This window comes from Montipora capricornis, chromosome 14, assembly GCF_036669925.1.
Source record: "Montipora capricornis isolate CH-2021 chromosome 14, ASM3666992v2, whole genome shotgun sequence".
In the NCBI taxonomy this organism is placed as follows: domain Eukaryota; kingdom Metazoa; phylum Cnidaria; class Anthozoa; order Scleractinia; family Acroporidae; genus Montipora; species Montipora capricornis.
Window position 1 is genome coordinate 26142914 of NC_090896.1, and position 17500 is coordinate 26160413.

Genomic DNA, 17500 nt, shown 5'->3' on the forward strand with positions numbered 1-17500 from the left:
TGGGTACCGGCGTAAAGCTGGGGGTAACCCTGCGATGGACTAGCATCCCATCCAGGGGGGAGTATAAATACTCCTAGTCGCTTCATGCTAATGAAACCGGAGATAAGCGCCGGCCTGATGAGCCTTCTGGCTCGTAAGCGGAGACTTTTTTTTTACCTTTGTGCCGCTTGCACGTTCTCCACGCATGAATTGAGATGTCAATTAAATCGACTTTGGATGGTTTTCTTCTGCAATTGTTGCTGATATTACTTCGTGAGTGTATACTAAAACAATTATTCTTAATATTCTGTCACTAATCACCTGGATTTCAAAGAATAATCGTTAAATGTACAAAAATAGAACTCCTTTAGAAACTTCTAGAAAAACAAGAAAAACTGCATAAACGGCCTTAATTCAAACAGTAGTAGTGGTTGTTGTGGAATTGTGGATTTTTTTTTGAAAGGATGGGAGAAGGCAGGAATAAGGGTGTATTAACTGGAAGGGAAGTATTACCGCCAGTACATTATTGCCAATGAAATATAAATTGTATGCTGCTCAAAAAGCGAAATTAAAGTGATTGAAAATATGTAATTTTCGCAAAATCGTCATATTTAATTGTCGCGAAATATGCACACCTCAAAATATAAATATCATGTAATAAAGTACTATGAGTTCACCCATTAATGATTAATAATGGTAACTGAACTGAGTGAAGCGCAATTGGGTCTGAAATCATACGAGTGATTTCAAAATCGAACGAGCCCGCAGCGCGATTTCGATTTACAATCACAAGGATGATTTCAGACCAAAATTGCACAACACGAAGTTCAATTACTACTTTAATACATCCATTTAGAAATCACACAATAGTTATTTAATCGCTAAAATATAGGATTTTGGTCAGTACCATTTTATTGATCCAGTTGGGTACAAAAGTTGCAAAATTCGCCACACAATGGTTTTCTTTGTCTTTCATTTTCCTGCATGCAATTTGATTGGAAACCTTAAAGAAGCCTTGGAATCTGATTGTTTTTTTTTTTTTAGTGTTCCTTTCTCATTGGCTGGGGGAAATGGTGCGATTTAGAGCAAAAAATAGTACGATTTGGGAATAAATCGCATTGCTGAGAGCCAATCAGATTGCAAGAATCACCAGTGATTTCTAAATGGTTGTAATAAACCTTGGAATTGAATATCGGCCCTCGTGCAAACCTGACCGGAATTTTTCTCATCAAAACTAATCTAGTAATAGCAAGGACCAAGAGATGATGAAGAGAGAGAACACATCTCCATGCTTCCTTTTTTTATCCAGTTTTTTTTTCAATCTGTTTTAAGCTTTGCGTCAAAATGTGAAAGTTACTTTTGGTGTGGTCTAATCTCTCGACCCCGGATCGAGCGGGTCCGGGTTCGGGTCCTGGCCCGGAACATTGTGTTGTGTTCTTGGGCAAGACACTTTACTCTCACGGTGCCTCTCTCCACCCAGGTGTATAAATGGGTACCGGCGAAATGCTGGGGGTAACCCTGCGATGAACTGGCATCCCATCTAGGGGGGAATAAAAAATACTCCTAGTCTCTTCATGCCACACAAACGGAGATAAGCTCCGGCTCTCATGGGCCACTTGGCTCGTAAACATCTTTTACTTTTACTAATCTCGTATCATCTCACTCAGTCACTGGACATGACCGTGGGAGCTCTGGTCGCGCAGCCATCAATGACCAATCAGGTGTCTTCCTTAAAATAACCGCGCATCATGACCACGAGCTGAATTAATATTGAAAGAAATTATCATTGGAAGAGTCCTATGTATGGCGAATGTTTCCTCTCCACTCATCCTCTCTAAAGATTGGGGGAATGCCACGGTTTCCATACACGGTGCCGTGCATGCGGCTAGAGTTACTGAAATTTGAATTGACCAATGAAAATTCAGCGAGCGGAAAAAATGTACTATCCCACGTCACGTCAATTGCTATAATACACTTTACACTTTATTTAAAGTGTAAAGTGTATTATAACAATTCGCAATTAAAGGGCCAGAAAACCGTTTAAAAGATTTTGTGGCAACATTTTTGTCAACAAACTTTGGCTCCAAAACTGGGTTGCCAGCGAGCGGCGATTCGAACATAAGCTGTTGTGCTTTGGTTGTTATTTGTCCTTTTTCTAACTATTTTTAAACGAATTCAGTCTTGTATTTTCGAATTAAGTATAAGAAGACGTCAAAACTGACTTTGATGACGTCCTTTCGACAGGTTAGACATACAACAACGTCGTTTACGCACATAAATGCACCGTTTCCGGTGAAAGAGCAAAGGATTGGAAGGATAGCACAGTTAAAGTTTTATTGAAAAAAATTATCATTGCAAGTATACCGTGTATGGTGAATGTGTTCTCTCCACTCATCCTCTCTATTGATTGGGGAATGGCACGCTTTTTGAAACACGGCTCTCGGCGCTGTATCATCTCATTTAATGATCCTTGCAAATATTTACTCATCTAACTTAATTGCTTTTCAATTTACCTGCCAGCTATGATGAATTCAGTGATATTATCCAGTGATGGATTTTATCTGCGCCATCTTGCAATGTTTCTGTCGCCTGTCATTGGGGATGACTCCCGGTGGGAACTCTGTTACAGAAGCTCGACCCACGGAACTTCTGATTACACGTTTCACAGTAATTGTGATGGAAAAAGCAACACGGTTACAATTGTCAAGAAAAACGATTTCGTGTTTGGAGGATTCACAGATCTCCCTTGGGGTAGGTATTCAACGTTCAGCTATCTTTAAATCAAGGTTTCACGTTACTGCGATAAATTTCTTGCAATTGTTTTATTGCATATACGCGATTTTAAAGGATTTCGTCGCTTCTCAACATTAAAGTTAGTCACTGCCAGAAGAGCAACAACATATCAGATAAATTTTCTGTGCAAATTTGTAACTTCTTTCGAAACTTACGGTACCAAAACCAAATTTTCTCGCCCAGATGGGTTACCATATTGTTACCAATGCTACTGCACGCGCGCCTTCGGTGCGAATGACAGGAATGAAAAAAAACGCTGAAAAAATTCAATCTTAAACGGGTTTTGAATCCATGACCTCTGCAGTACCGGTGCCGGTGCTCCAAAAATTGATTTATCAAGCAGTCTGGGGGCTTGTCATTATGTACGTTGGTAATAAATTCACAAAGGGGGGACAAAGGGGGTGGATGTGAAGAGACTATTGTAATAAATGGCAGACAAACATGTGCGCTTTATTTTTTTTGCAGGTCAAATATATGCAGTACTGCACCGGTATTTTCGAGACCATAGCTGAAAATACCCTTCATGCCCAATTCATTACAAGTAATATGCAAGGGCATCTACTAAAAGTCATGACGTGTCCCCTTATCGTGATCTTCTTTGCTTTGGTCAGAAATACAAGTTACGACAAGTACCTCCCCCCCTCCTTCCAACTTCCCGGCGGGTACTCCCTTATATGGGCTATATAGGTATGTGCGGCCCCAAAGGGTGTGGTTTTTATCCGTCTTCGTCTGAAATAGGGTATGGATTTTGAACATTTTGGTCTGAAATAGGGTAGGTTTGTTCAATCAAGTCTTGAATTAGGTATGTTTTTTAGAAGAAGCTTCTTCTTCTTCTTCTTCTTCTTCTTCTTCTTCTTCTTCTTCTTCATAATTAACCATCAACAAAACCTTTCTCGATTTATTAAGCCAATCGTGTTACAGTTGAAATCGGTCTGAAAATAGGTCAGTTTGATTCTAGGCAGAGGAATATGCTGTTATCTCAAAATAACATCCCTCAACTGATAATGATCTTCATTCTCAATACTTGTTCACCGGACGGTGTTTGAAATTGTGAGAAGAGTTTACATAATTATCACTGTTGGGAATCAAAGTGTTCATAAGCGACTAAAGAGTGAATATATTATCGCCCTATCATTTTTCGTTTAAATAGGCCATTTCTCTTTGATCAATTTTAAAGTACAATGAATGATTTTTCCTTCTTTCAGAATCGAATGGGAAATTCGGTGCCACAGAGAAAGCGTTTATTTTCTCGCTACGAAACGCCGAAGGACTGCCGCCCTTCAAAAGCAATGTAAAAGATCCTTCCAAAGCGATACATAACGTTGGACATGTCGGCCCTACGTTTGGAAAAGATGACCTCCTAATTGATAGGTTTTCGGCCAATTCATCCTCAAATTTTGGTGACAACTACATTGTCCCAACAGGAGTTCAGAACAGGTTAACTCTTCTTGCCGGAGCTTCAACCTTTGAAGAAGATGAGGTGGAGGTGTTTTTTCTTCTTTGAACAGTAAAGCACAAAAGTACGTTGGTTATTGGCATTCTCGTCACCAGAGCCTCGTATTGACTCAAGGCTCTGGGAAACTCTATGTAGGAGCACATGCGCCGTAGGATTCTTACAGCCAAAAATAGGCTATTTGAACCTTACAGCGCTTGCTCACTTCTTGTGCTAACATGAATGCACCAATCATAGACGATTTTGATTGCTCTTCACGAGAAGCAATGAGAAAACAGTTTGTTTCAGGTTTCCCCAGAGCTCTTCTCTCCCTCTGTCAGGAGAAGAGCTCTGAGGACGAGATTGGGTTATTTGCTATTAGGAAACCTAAGGGACCACAGAAGAATTTTTCGCGCGTTGCTAAGGAAGTGAAATGTTACTTCCGGTGACTGACATCATCATATCGTGAGCTGTCCAGAAAACCCTCTCACTTTCCCATACATGCGTATCACAGTTTGGCTGCTACATGACGCAAAAGAAAAAAAAGCCAGCAAAAATCACCGCACGAACTGTCAGATCAACTGCGCATGCGTAAACGAACAGACTTCCGGTTTGAGAAAAAGCTAAATTTCCGGCGGTCTTTAAATTTAATCTTTTTTTATATGGCACCCCCAAATACAGAATATAGCTAAGCATTGATTTTTTGAAATCGTCTTGTTTGAAAATGTTATGGATATTTCAGAAGCGTTTATTTCTTTAAAAAGAACAGTTTTCAAAATAAAAAGAAAACCATGCTTGGCTGGATGCAAAATTCTCTCAAATTACTTAACCATTACATCCTTAGCAAAGCACCCCAAAACACATTTCAGTAGAGCCTCAAGTCAGCCAGCACTCTTTCTATAACCGCCGGCTTGTCGGCGAACTGTGGGCCCTTATAAGCAGTTAAGTCTACTGATCTCTAAAAGAGGCTGGATCGATCGAACAACCCATTGTTTTCGCTCCAGCGGTGCATCTTGGCCAATTTTGCGCTAAAGCTTCGTATACACGGTGAAGTTATGGGTAAAAGCGGAACCTCCTTCGATATAAAGAGGCAAAAACTTTGAAAGTGGTTTTTATAACATTGCTTTCCTCTCCCTTTTGATATTTTGTTCTGCTTTGCATGAAACAATAGATGCTCGATCCAGTCTTTTTCGAGATCAGCAGTGGTCTCGACTCACTTCAACTGCACTTCTTTCTGAAGTGGTTGGAAGTATTTTTTATTCAGTGCTGACCGAAGGAATCGCCGTTTTGGAGTGAAAATAGGTGTACCGTGGGAACGAGAAAATTAAAGAAACCAACCAATCATATTGCTGGTCACAAGGGCTCGCTTTGCACACTCCTCCCGCATATGATGTGGAATAACAAACTGCTTTCGTAGTTGTGGCACATTTCCTATTTGACACGACTAGGCAACACGAATTGTTCTTAAATGTTTCATTTTAGGGGAAAAGATCTTGTCTTGTATCGTACTTGCCCTTGCAATTCAAATCATATCTTAAAACCTTAAGTTAAAAAGTTAACAGGACCCTTAGCCAGTATGAGGTAAACCGAGGCACTTGCCTAGCTCAGACATTTTTTAAACCATGATTCCGTTGTTGTCTGTAAAATGTACTCATCATAAACACCTAAAATATCTATGAAGATCATTTAACCATGGACATTACCTCAGTCATAATTTTTTTCTAGCTATGACCCTGGTTAACATATTTACTAAATCTGTAGTTATTCATCTATTTTTTTTTCCTACCGGAAACTCATTAAAGTTAAAGTTAGGCAGTACTCCCTCTTTCCTCAACATTATCAGGAGCCCAAACTAACTGAGAGCTTAACCCTAATCACTAAACTGAGAATTTAACCCTTAACAATAAAAATTACTGCTCACACGCATAAGTAATTAATTTTGTCTTTTATAGCATCAGAGACCAAAATTCATCACAATAATCTTAAAATGATTTCTCTAGTTTACTAATACATACTCCGTAAAATTAATTACAGAAAGATATCCAATTATGTTAATGTTAAAATGGGTAGTGTTCTAAAGAAGTTAAACCCGTTTAAAAGATAGCGTCAAAGAGACTTTAAGAACTCGTCTAAAACTAGCTTGATATGTTGAAATGCCGTTACATAGACATAACATAGACCTCGGCGTTCCATAGACGTAGTATTGGAGTTGTAGGGTTACGTTTACACACTTATTTGAAACAGTTAGCATTTCAGGAGGTGTATGACAACTGCAGGCTGCCTACAAATCGCGCTGATAAACAGTGTTTAAGTCTATAAAGAACCCATTTCAAATATCGCTGAGAAGCAGTATTTAAGTGTGAGCACCATTTTAAAACAATTACCTTTTACTACGATTTACGGTTAGTCTGCAGTTTGCAAGTGTCACACTGCAATCTAGGTAAGGGATCGGCACGCATTTTAGTGATAATCTGATTGGAGTGATCACTTATTGTCAGTGTTTAGTCTAAAACAACCGCTGTCTAGGTTTTTGGGCTAAGAATATTGGCTCATGGTTGGTGGAAGTAAAGCATTCTTTCACATGTAGGATAAAGGGTTTAGTTTGTAAAGAAGCTGTGGTGCAGTGTCAGTGGGGAAATTGAATAAAGAAAAGGGTTTATCAACTGAGTTGATATGGTAAATTGATTACTGTAAAGAAATTTGAAAGCTGACGTTTCGAGTGTTAGCCCTTCGTCAGAGCTAAACCATTTTCTGTCTCTCACAAATAGAACTACTTTTCATAATGAAAAAACAGTGATATTCTTTAATCATTCCATTGGCAAAAGAGCTTATATAATATACGATTTATAAATATCGGTCTCTCAGATTTTCAATTAAATAAAGCAGTATACAACTCGAAAGTAACTGCATCACAATGAAACGTAACAATGGTCTTATTTGTACTGTTACAATATTAAATTAATAAGCAAGAATTTATCTTGAAAGGAAATTACTCATTTTGCAAAATGACCTGTTTACAAGATGCATATAAAGGAAATGTCTTCGAAATAGTCGAAAGTAAGATTAGTAGCACTGCACAGTTTTAATGTTGTAGGAGAAATAAGTCTTTGGACTTCTCCAAACTCGGTTACTACTCGAGCATAATGGTTTTCGATCGAAGTTAATTTTCCTAAAGGCATGTTGGTGTACAACGGAGGTATTTTACCATCCATTCGATCTCTATCGAGAGACGGAGGACTGTTGGAGCTGCCATTGCAATTGGTTGTTGGGCATTTTCCGTGCATAGAATTGATGTGTTGACAACTTTCTGGCTGATTTCTGCATAATTTCTTGAAGCCACTTTCCTGTAATTTGACTGAGTGTATGCTTGGGACAAAACTTGAAACAGTTCCCGTTTTGGAACCACTTTCTTGTTTTCATCTTGTGAATAGTTCCTGTAACCCATCTCCTTCGAGTTATCATGTTGTTCCATTTTGTTAATTGTTTTGGCTTAGATCGATCTTTGTTTCGATAAAAGCAGAGTTGCTCCTCTGTGTTTTCTTTCAAGAAATGTTCTAAATAATTTATTTTGTGAGTCTTTTGTCTTTCGGTGGCCTTTAAATTTCTCTATTTCTCTATATAGAAATTTATTTCATGTACGCAATTGCGTTTGCGTGACTCTGCCATATGCCGGGCTCTGGTGTTGTATTGCACATTGTCTGAATAAAACAAAGTTTGGACGGAGAGTGGCCTGGGGTGAGTGATGAAATATTCTTTTATAAATTATTCTCGGGAATTTGCATCAATAGACCTTTTCGGCTTGTACATTTTGTTTTCCCAATACAGATCATGGGATAATACTCAGGAGGCTTGGTCCTTTGTTTTGTTCATTAAAAGAGTGCATGCAGGCATATTCATGCTTGCATGCCCTTATTTTAACGAACAAAACAAAAGACCAAACCTCCCGAGTATTATCACATGATCTGTATTGGGAAAACTAAATGTACAAGCCGTAAAGGTCTATTGCTTGCGTGGTTAAGGACGTTGGCGCCAATTGTTTCTGCGCATCCTTACTGAGCACGCAAATGCACACGCCACGTCATACACGAGCGCGCGCGCTAAGTAATAAAATGAGAAATGATAGGGCAAAAGGCCATTGCCATAGCTTTGCCTGGATTTAACGGTCTTGGACGTTCGCTGACCCCTATTTTTCTTTCCAGAAACGGATTTTATTTACAATTATCTCCACGTTGTCCAAAAATGAACAAAAAATCAATGTGGGAAGTTAAAAAAATTCCACGATTTCTGCTCACGGGACATCAAATCTTGCCATCTTGCGGCTGCAAGGCGAGTGAAACTGTGGTCGCTAAATGCGAACTTGATCTTTAAGGAACCTCACCAGTTGACTAAATTCACTTAGTAAGTCCACTTAAACAATATTTGGCAGAGAAGATTTCACTTCAAAGATTTAATTGCAATATATTTGGGTTTAGAGACACTGGCTAACGAAGCCCGATTTTGTCACATTTTGGGTGTTTTTCCGTGCATGTTCTCTCCAAAACGAAGTCGGTGACCCCCATTTTTTTTACATTTCTGACACAACTAACTCATCATCTTACAGTGGTAAAAGTTTCAGAAAAAAATCAATGTTGAAAAATTTTCGCGCGAACGTCCTTAAGTGGATTAAGGTAGAGGCAGCAGATTCAGAGGTAGGGAGCTCAAGACCAAGTTCTGGTGAGTATACAGAGAGGTTTTGACAAATATGTGTGCGTCTTGATAACCTGCGATCAGGCCCATTTTTAGCTTCGCCCATATGTTCTCTTATGTCGTCGCTCGCTAAAATTGGGCCTGACCAAAAATCCCTCAAGAATTCCGGACGGTCGGCCAAATTTTGGCCGACCAAACTCGTAATCTGATTGGCTGTTGAAACGCCGGAAGTGAAAATGCCACTGTGATTGCGCGGAGCGCTCGCGAAGTTCTCGAGGCTAATCCGCCATAAGTGTACGAAAAAATTTGCTCCGTTTTTTTCTTACAATGCCGTGGACGGTGCAACTTGATTTTATTTGTATCATGGAGATATGCCATCTGAAACATCTCATAACTTGTCCAGAATCGGGTTTGAATCTCTGGAACGAGTGAAATTGGCGATTCCGTTGTGGAGCTTTGTGGCCATGGGGTTGAAAGTACTTTGGCACAAACTTCCCGGATGTTTTGAAAGCTAAATAGGTGGTTCTTTCAAATGGCAATGAAAGCCGATGCATATTGGTTTCCAGGATGAGACAAGGGACATATATATCAACAGGAGGAGATGCTGATTAAATCGCAAGTTACACGAATGCATGTTTTGAATATCTGTGTATCAAACGCCTTTATTTATTTACTGTACATGACACGGTTTGTTTGCACACTTCATAATATTTCCATTTGATTTAACTTAAAGCTCGCACTCCAGAAACTAAAATGGCCTGTTTCCAGAGAGATCAATTGTACAACAATAAAAGAAACTTTGCGAGTCCACCTTACTGTTCGTACTCCATCAAAAAATTAACAGCCAAACTTATCATGATTTTACTGCGCTCAATTTTAGAAATTTGCTGCAACTGAAGATATTACCCAGAAAAATCACCAAAGAAACCTTCATGGGTAAACACGTTAAAGGAATAATGTATTTCTCTTTTTTTTTTTTAAATCTATTGCCAAACCGTCCAACGACAAAATGCTAGGTTATCTCAATTACAAATTAAGATGTCAAGGTTAAAAGATTGCTTATTCAGTGAATTTCGGAGGGAGAATTACACCGGCCTTTGCCGCAATATAGTCGTCGAAAACATTCCTTATGCTTTAAATGTGTTTTTCTCAAATTAAAGCCAACGGTAACTTTCGAATTCGTTTATAATATTCCTCCCACGGTAATTAACTCTGGTCAAAACAAAATAGCGTGAATCTGCCGTCCACTCGTGTATTGGTGTAATGGTAGTAAATTTGATTGGCCGATGAAGGACATGTCAATCAATCAAAAAAAGTGGGCGGAAGGAATTTCTAAGAGGAATTTGGTCAGGCTCTAATTTTCGTTTCGCCAACACCACATTACGTACCACGCGAAACTAAAATAGAGCCTGATCGCAGGTTAGCGTCTTGAAGAATATGAAACGGGCATAGGTGGTATCCGAGGGTGGGGAAGAATGGAGGTATGGAGAAAGGGTTTAGGTAAGTAGAAAGGAGGAAAAGATGTCTGGTTTGGAAAAACCCAATCTTGTACCCAGAGTCCTCGGGCCTTTTGGTCAGCGGGTGAGCGCCCGGAGAGACTCTGGGATAATGGGCTCCATTTTCCCAGAAAACGTGGGTTCCGTTCTTATTGTGCATGCTTGAGTTTAAACGGAAACTGAAAAGAGAAAACAGTACTGACAGTAAAAATAGCGTGTTTAAAGTGTTCGAGAAACAAAACTTTGGCCTTACTCACCATAAAAGAAATTGGAGAAACGACTCCATTGAGGATACCTAAACTTCGAGCTAGGATCCGAGCCAGGATTCGAGCTAGGATCGGAGCCAAAATTCCAGCCAGGATTCGATCTAAGATGTGCTTTCTCCGCTATTTATTCTCCAATCTCTCGGTTAGGTTAGGTCTCGAATCGGTTAGGTTAGGTCTATTAAGGTTGGTTCTAGTCTAGTTAGGTCTAGCTAGGGTTAGGGTAGGTCTCGGTTAGGTTAGGTTAGGTTAGGTCTCGGTCTCGAATCCTGGCTCGGATCCTGGCTTTATTCTTAGTTTAGCTCGACTCCATTGGTATGGAACGCCAACACTGTCTTATGTGAACCTCTTTCATTATATGCGGTGCATTTTACGTTATATGCGGTGCATCTTACATTATATGCGGTGCCTTTCACATTATACGCAGTGCTTTTCTTATTATATGCGGTACTTTTGTCATTATATGTGGTACTTTTGTAATGATATGCAGTGCTTTCGTCATTATAGGCGGTGCTTTTGTCATTATATGCGGTGCTTTCGTCATTATATGCAGTGCTTTCGTCTTTATATGCGGTGCTTTCGTCGTTCTATGTGGTGGTTGTGTCATTATATGAAGTAGTTTTTACATTATATGCGGTGCTTTGTTTGTCATCATTATATAAGGTGCTTTTGTCGTTATATGCGGTGCGTTCTTCATTATGAGGTGATGATTCCCCGGGGTCTGGGTAGGAGCTTGTGAAAAATCCACAATGCCATGGGCACCGATATCGAGGATCCGCCATTTTGTTTCCGTTCTTGCTTCTGTCGTGTTCTCTTTGAGACCTCGAAATGGACACAGTCTTAAAGAGACTGAAACTCGAAGATCTGACTGAGAAATTTCAAACTGAACACATTACTCCGGACATTGTTTGCAAGTTGTCGGTACACGAAATGGAAATGTTAGGAATAAATACTCGCAGTGATATGATGTCTTTGCGTATAGAATGCACCAAATTTGGGGGAGAAGCACCGAAGAAACTCGAGGGAACGTGTGGTGCCCCCATTTTCTTTATTCCACAGTCTGTGCTTGGTGATTTGCTACAAGAGGGATTTACAATCAAGGAAATATCTTCGATCCTTGCTGTATCGGAGAGTACGGTTTACCGGAGGATGAGGCAATACGGATTGAGCAAGTTCGAGTTCACTTCATCAGGGTTGGTAACGTTACCTTACATATAGGGGTGAGTTGGAACACGATACATGCAGTCATTCACTAACCGTCACGCAACAAAAAATCATTGGTCACCGTTTCGTAGCGAAACTCAGAGGTTTTCATAATTGTAATCTACGCAGTAGATGGGTTTTTCGTGCATGAAAGAAACCTCAAAGATTGGGATAATGCAGAGTGAAGATAGACAGAAAGCAAATCAAATTCGTCTTAAAATCACGGAACTGTCTTTATTTCAACCTCGTTCCCAGGGTCTCTCTTCTCTGCCTCCATTGTCGTTGAGAGAAGACCCTGGTTCACGCTGGTCACGTGTCTGCCAGAATCTGGGAGGTTGGCGAAATGTGTGTTAGGGGATGGGTGGCAATGTAGGCTTTGTTGACAATGCAAAGAAGGGAATCAGCACGCAATTGATTTTGTGGCGAGATAACCATTGACAAAACGTTTGACAGCAGTATTTTATGTACTACACATATGGAACCCGATGTGAAAGAAAAAAAGTTGTGGTCAAATCCATCAGACGCCACAGAAAATATCCTCACGTTATTCAAGTTTTCATCTGTGTGAAGGTCCGGATCAACGAAGAATGCTAATAGTTTGCGACAATTTTAAAGGAAAGAAGATTTTGTCGTGCAAGAAAGCAAGCGAAACGGTTATCCATGGAAAACAAACATGTTCAGTGATCAGCCGATGTGTTGTTATTTAAGTTCTCGAGTCACATATCGACCTCAAATCCATCAAATCAAACTGTATTAGCATGTGCAGGTATTTCATTTTGTTATTTGATTTTCGTTTTTCTTTCGAAAGTCAAACAACGTGATTGCTAAGGTCGCAATCTTGTACAGCGAGTTGACAGTTTGACTTATGATATTTATATTTCAACAACTTCGTGTAAATTGTCGATGTCGTTAAGATTTTTTTTACAACTGCACCGCGCTTTAATAGCGTGTATATTTTTAGTCGCAGTAAAATAAAAGAGACATTTTTATCAAGCAAACCTAGTGTTTGGTGTATTCTTTTATGTTAGTGTTTGTTCTGAAGAAGCAACTTTGGCTACTAACGAAATTAATTTTTTTAAAGCGAACGTCAATCGCCGCTCGACATTGAAGTCGTCTTGTCGATCACAAAAGCTCTTGCTTTTAGTTTGACCGCTTTTGTGGGAATTCATATCCTGTGGGAATATAACATCAGCTCTTTTGACCTTTTTATTTTAGAAATGCCTTGTTAAACGAATATTTTTTTCGCCCAGGTGCGGTTGCGGGATCAAAATATAACGAAAACACTACCCTAGTGGAAAAATGTTTGTCGACGAGTGCCACGTGACCAGCGTGAACCAGGGTCTTCTCTCAACGACAATGGAGGCAGAGAAGAGAGACCCTGGGAACGAGGGTGTCTTTATTTATTTATTTACTTTTTTTCGTGAAACCGCCTCAGGTTATGTTTGCAAGCTTACCCAAGACATTCACATATAGCGGAGCGTTATGTGTAGGGGTAAATTGGCAGTTGAAATAGTTTACATGGGCCTGTTTTGGGCAGAAAACAACTCAGATACGTATTAATAGCACAGAACTATCTTTGATGTCTTCCTTGAAACCGTCTTGGTTTTGTTAATGTTTACAAGGTTACCTAACATGTTTACATATAGGGGCGCGAAAGCTGAACAGTAATAGCTGAACATACTCTATGAGTTCGCAATTTTATAATGATGCGTACGTGAATAAAACTAGGGCGTTGACTAAAAACGTGTGCTCTACAGTTTTCTAAACTCCCTCGCGGAAAATGTAATAGGACCTCTAATAGCTATCGATGAGCATGAAACTTCAAATTCCTAGGGAAAATGTAGTATAGAAGCACGTTTACCCTTCAAGATACTATTAATGATCACTGGAAAATACCTGAGAAAATAAGAAATAAAAATGAGGGGTTTCAAAAGTAACATCCTCCACCCATGTTTTTAATGATTTATCATGTGATATATACGCTACGAAAGGAATCGAGTTACCTCATTGGCCTACAATTCCTGCAGGATTCATTCGTAAACAAATTGGAAAAAATTGGCGTTCCTTGAGTAGTTGAGTTGCTTTCTGCTCAAGACAGGTGCACGAAAACTATTTCAACTGCTAATTTCCCCCTATATCATATGTAACGCGCCCCTATATGTAAACATGTTGGGTAACCTTACATTAACAAAACCAAGACGGTTTCACGGAAAGACATCTTTCAGTTTTCCTTCATGTTTTTGCAAGAAAAACCCTTCCACTGCGTAGATTACAATTATGAAAACCTCTGAGTTTCGCTACGAAACAGTGACCTATGATTTTTTGTTGCGTGACGGCTAGTGAATGACTGCATGTATCGTGTTCCAACTCACCCCTATATGTAAGGTAACGTTACCAACCCTGATGCAGTGAACTCGAACTTGCTCAATCCGTATTGCCTCATCCTCCGGTAAACCGTACTCTACGATACAGCAAGGATCGAAGATATTTCCTTGATTGTAAATCCCTCTTGTAGCAAATCACCAAGCACAGACTGTGGAATAAAGAAAATGGGGGCACCACACGTTCCCTCGAGTTTCTTCGGTGCTTCTCCCCCAAATTTGGTGCATTCTATACGCAAAGACATCATATCACTGCGAGTATTTATTCCTAACATTTCCATTTCGTGTACCGACAACTTGCAAACAATGTCCGGAGTAATGTGTTCAGTTTGAAATTTCTCAGTCAGATCTTCGAGTTTCAGTCTCTTTAAGACTATGTCAATTTCGAGGTCTCCAAGAGAACACGACAGAAGCAAGAACGGAAACAAAATGGCGGATCCTCGATATCGGTGCCCATGGCATTGTGGATTTTTCACAAGCTCCTACCCAGACCCCGGGGAATCATCACCTCATAATGAAGAACGCACCGCATATAACGACAAAAGCACCTCATATAATGATGACAAACAAAGCACCGCATATAATGTAAAAACTACTTCATATAATGACACAACCACCACATAGAACGACGAAAGCACCGCATATAATGTAAAAACTACTTCATATACACAACCACCAAATAGAACAACGAAAGCACCGCATATAATGACGAAAGCACTGCATATCATTACAAAAGTACCACATATAATGACAAAAGTACCGCATATAATAAGAAAAGCACTGCGTATAATGTGAAAGGCACCGCATATAATGTAAGGTGCACCGCATGTAACGTAAAATGCACCGCATATAATGAAAGAGGTTCACATAAGACAGTGTTGGCGTTCCATACCATAGGCTTGCTGTAAAAGCGAGTGAAGATAAAACTAATTATGACGCTTTCGATAAATGTATTTTTAGTGTTTCAGCGTGCATTCCATCGTGCAGAATACCATCGTGCAAGTAACATGATCAACAAATTTGTGTGGAAGCGACGCCAATGTCCTCTTCTACTACAATTTTATGTTTCCGTAATTCTGAATGACTTCGACAAGACCTTCTTTTACGGATTTCTCTCCAAAAAGACTGGTGTAAAGTTCTCCCTCGGTACTTTTGCAACAGTTTTTGGCAGCGTAGGAAAAAAGACAATTCAAACCCCGTCGTTTCATTATTTTTGGGATTTATATATTTCTGAGATAGAAAAAACAAACAGCACTGAAACTAGTTTTACATTTAAAATCTCCCTCTAAATTCTGCGGTTTCCGACTTACTTACCGACTTCCTGTCGGACTGCCATTGTTATGCTAGCGACCAATCAAAAAAATTATTTATATCCATGATCCCAGAGTCTCTCTGGGCGCTCACCCGCTGACGAGGACTCTGGGTACGAGATTGGAAAATATCCAAACCAAAAACAAAATTAAACCTCAACATAGTGACTAAAAATATGACTCTTACACATGAAACTTGTCTTCTAGTTTAGACACAACCGTTGTTTTGTTTTACAATTTTTGCTGAGGCAGTGTTGGAAATACTAATGAATTGACTCTGTACAAGTGTTTTGCTTTCGTTAAACAAGACAGTCGATGATTTTTAGATTTTTATTGGAAATACCAGGGATAGTGTAGTTGCGTTTAATAAGGAATCCGTGGAAATAGATAATCATGTTTTGTGATTACATATAATTACTTAACTAAACCTCTTGGATCAGTGAGATGCAGTGTGCTTTTGCTTTCATCTATCATAAAATTACAATTTAAAGGCCAAAAATGCTGGGAAATGCCCTTTCTGGTGTTTTGTTTTCAAATATTTTCGAGAGGTGGGGGGCGGTGATTCACACACCCATGGCCCCAGGCCCGCCCCTGCAAAGAACGGGCTTTCACCCGTCCAATGCGTCTCCCCGAATTTCAAAATACAAGTTGCTTAAGATCTTTGCACCCCTCAGTTTTTCCGGGCCTGCTACGGCTCTGTATTGCCGATAGCAAATAGGCCTTATTACGGCTCTGGAAGCCATCTTGACGGGTAGGCAAACATGTCCGAAATAACAGTGTTTCTATGGGAATCTGCGTTAAAATAACTTGAGAAAACCTTGAATGTAGAAACATCTGTGAAATGGTAAAATTTAGTTGCTAACCAAAGGATTTTACTGGCAAAATTTGAAGGTCCTACGTGTTCTAGAATTTGGCCAGCGAAATTTGAAATTTTGTCATACAATTGGTTGATTATTTACGCTCATTCAGACATGTGTCTGTGGGAAAAAATTACAGACAAATGTAAAGGAAATTTAAGATTTCGCTGGGCAAGTTCCCGTGATAAGGCCTATTAAACGGATCACTAGTTCGCCTTCCCTTGACATTTATCAGTATATATTGGCGTTTGCCGCGTCGTGTTTCATTCGACATTTGAATTCTCGTTTTTACGCCTTAAATTAACACCAGGGATAATATTGTAATTAGAAGTGACTTGTTAAATATTTAACAATTATTCGCCGAAGGCGAGTTGAATATCGGTCTTCCCTAAGCGTTAATGGCTTTTCGTGGGATGAGTCAGACATCGACTCAATGTCTCTTCTTCCCGCTGGGAACAAGAGGCATGGATTTTTTAGAAATACTTGCCAGCAACTCCAGTTCATCACCGCAATAAAATCTAAATGGCACAGAAAACCTCTGGTAACTTCGATTTTCAGAGATAAAGTGGAATAAATGAAGTACGATCTGTCACATCACGAGCTATAGTCTTTCCTATTTAAAAATAGTGGCCACTCTATGAAATGGAGAAGAACTTCGGCTTCGCTTTAACAAAAGAAGCTGAACAGGTGAACTTTGCTCGTGGGCAATCCATTAGGGAAAGAACTTAGAGATTTCTTAATGTTAAATAGGAAGTTTCTTTTTTCCACTCGGTGAAATGGCTGGAAACGAGAGGCCTCGATTTTTTACATATACTTGCCAGCAACTAGTTCAGTTCGTCACCGCAATACTGATTCTAAATGGCACTGAAAACCTCTGGTAAGGAATGCCTGAAGAAGTTAACAGAATTAAATTTTCTGTTCCATTTTATTCTGAGTCATTAAATCCCGACATTTTCAACGAGATTATGGTTCATACTGGCTCAGTTTATTTTATCATCCGATCATCAGCGACCTGGTATATCTTCAACTTTAAAAACATATATGTGTAAAAAAAGTAAACACAGGTGTTTGCTTTGGAGATAAGAATTCAATTGTCGTAT

At 39.5% G+C, this 17500-nt stretch overlaps 1 protein-coding gene across 1 annotated transcript in view; it reads left to right on the plus strand.

The window, feature by feature from the left end:
* Positions 1-5063, plus strand: part of LOC138031803 (uncharacterized) — a 13017-nt gene extending 7954 nt beyond the window's left edge. The window contains exons 4-5 of the mRNA XM_068879426.1: positions 2500-2730; positions 3978-5063. Of these exons, the coding sequence (XP_068735527.1) occupies positions 2500-2730; positions 3978-4276 (530 nt within the window). The 3' untranslated portion in view covers positions 4277-5063. The remainder of the gene's footprint in view (positions 1-2499; positions 2731-3977) is intronic.
* The last annotated feature ends 12437 nt before the right edge of the window (positions 5064-17500 follow it).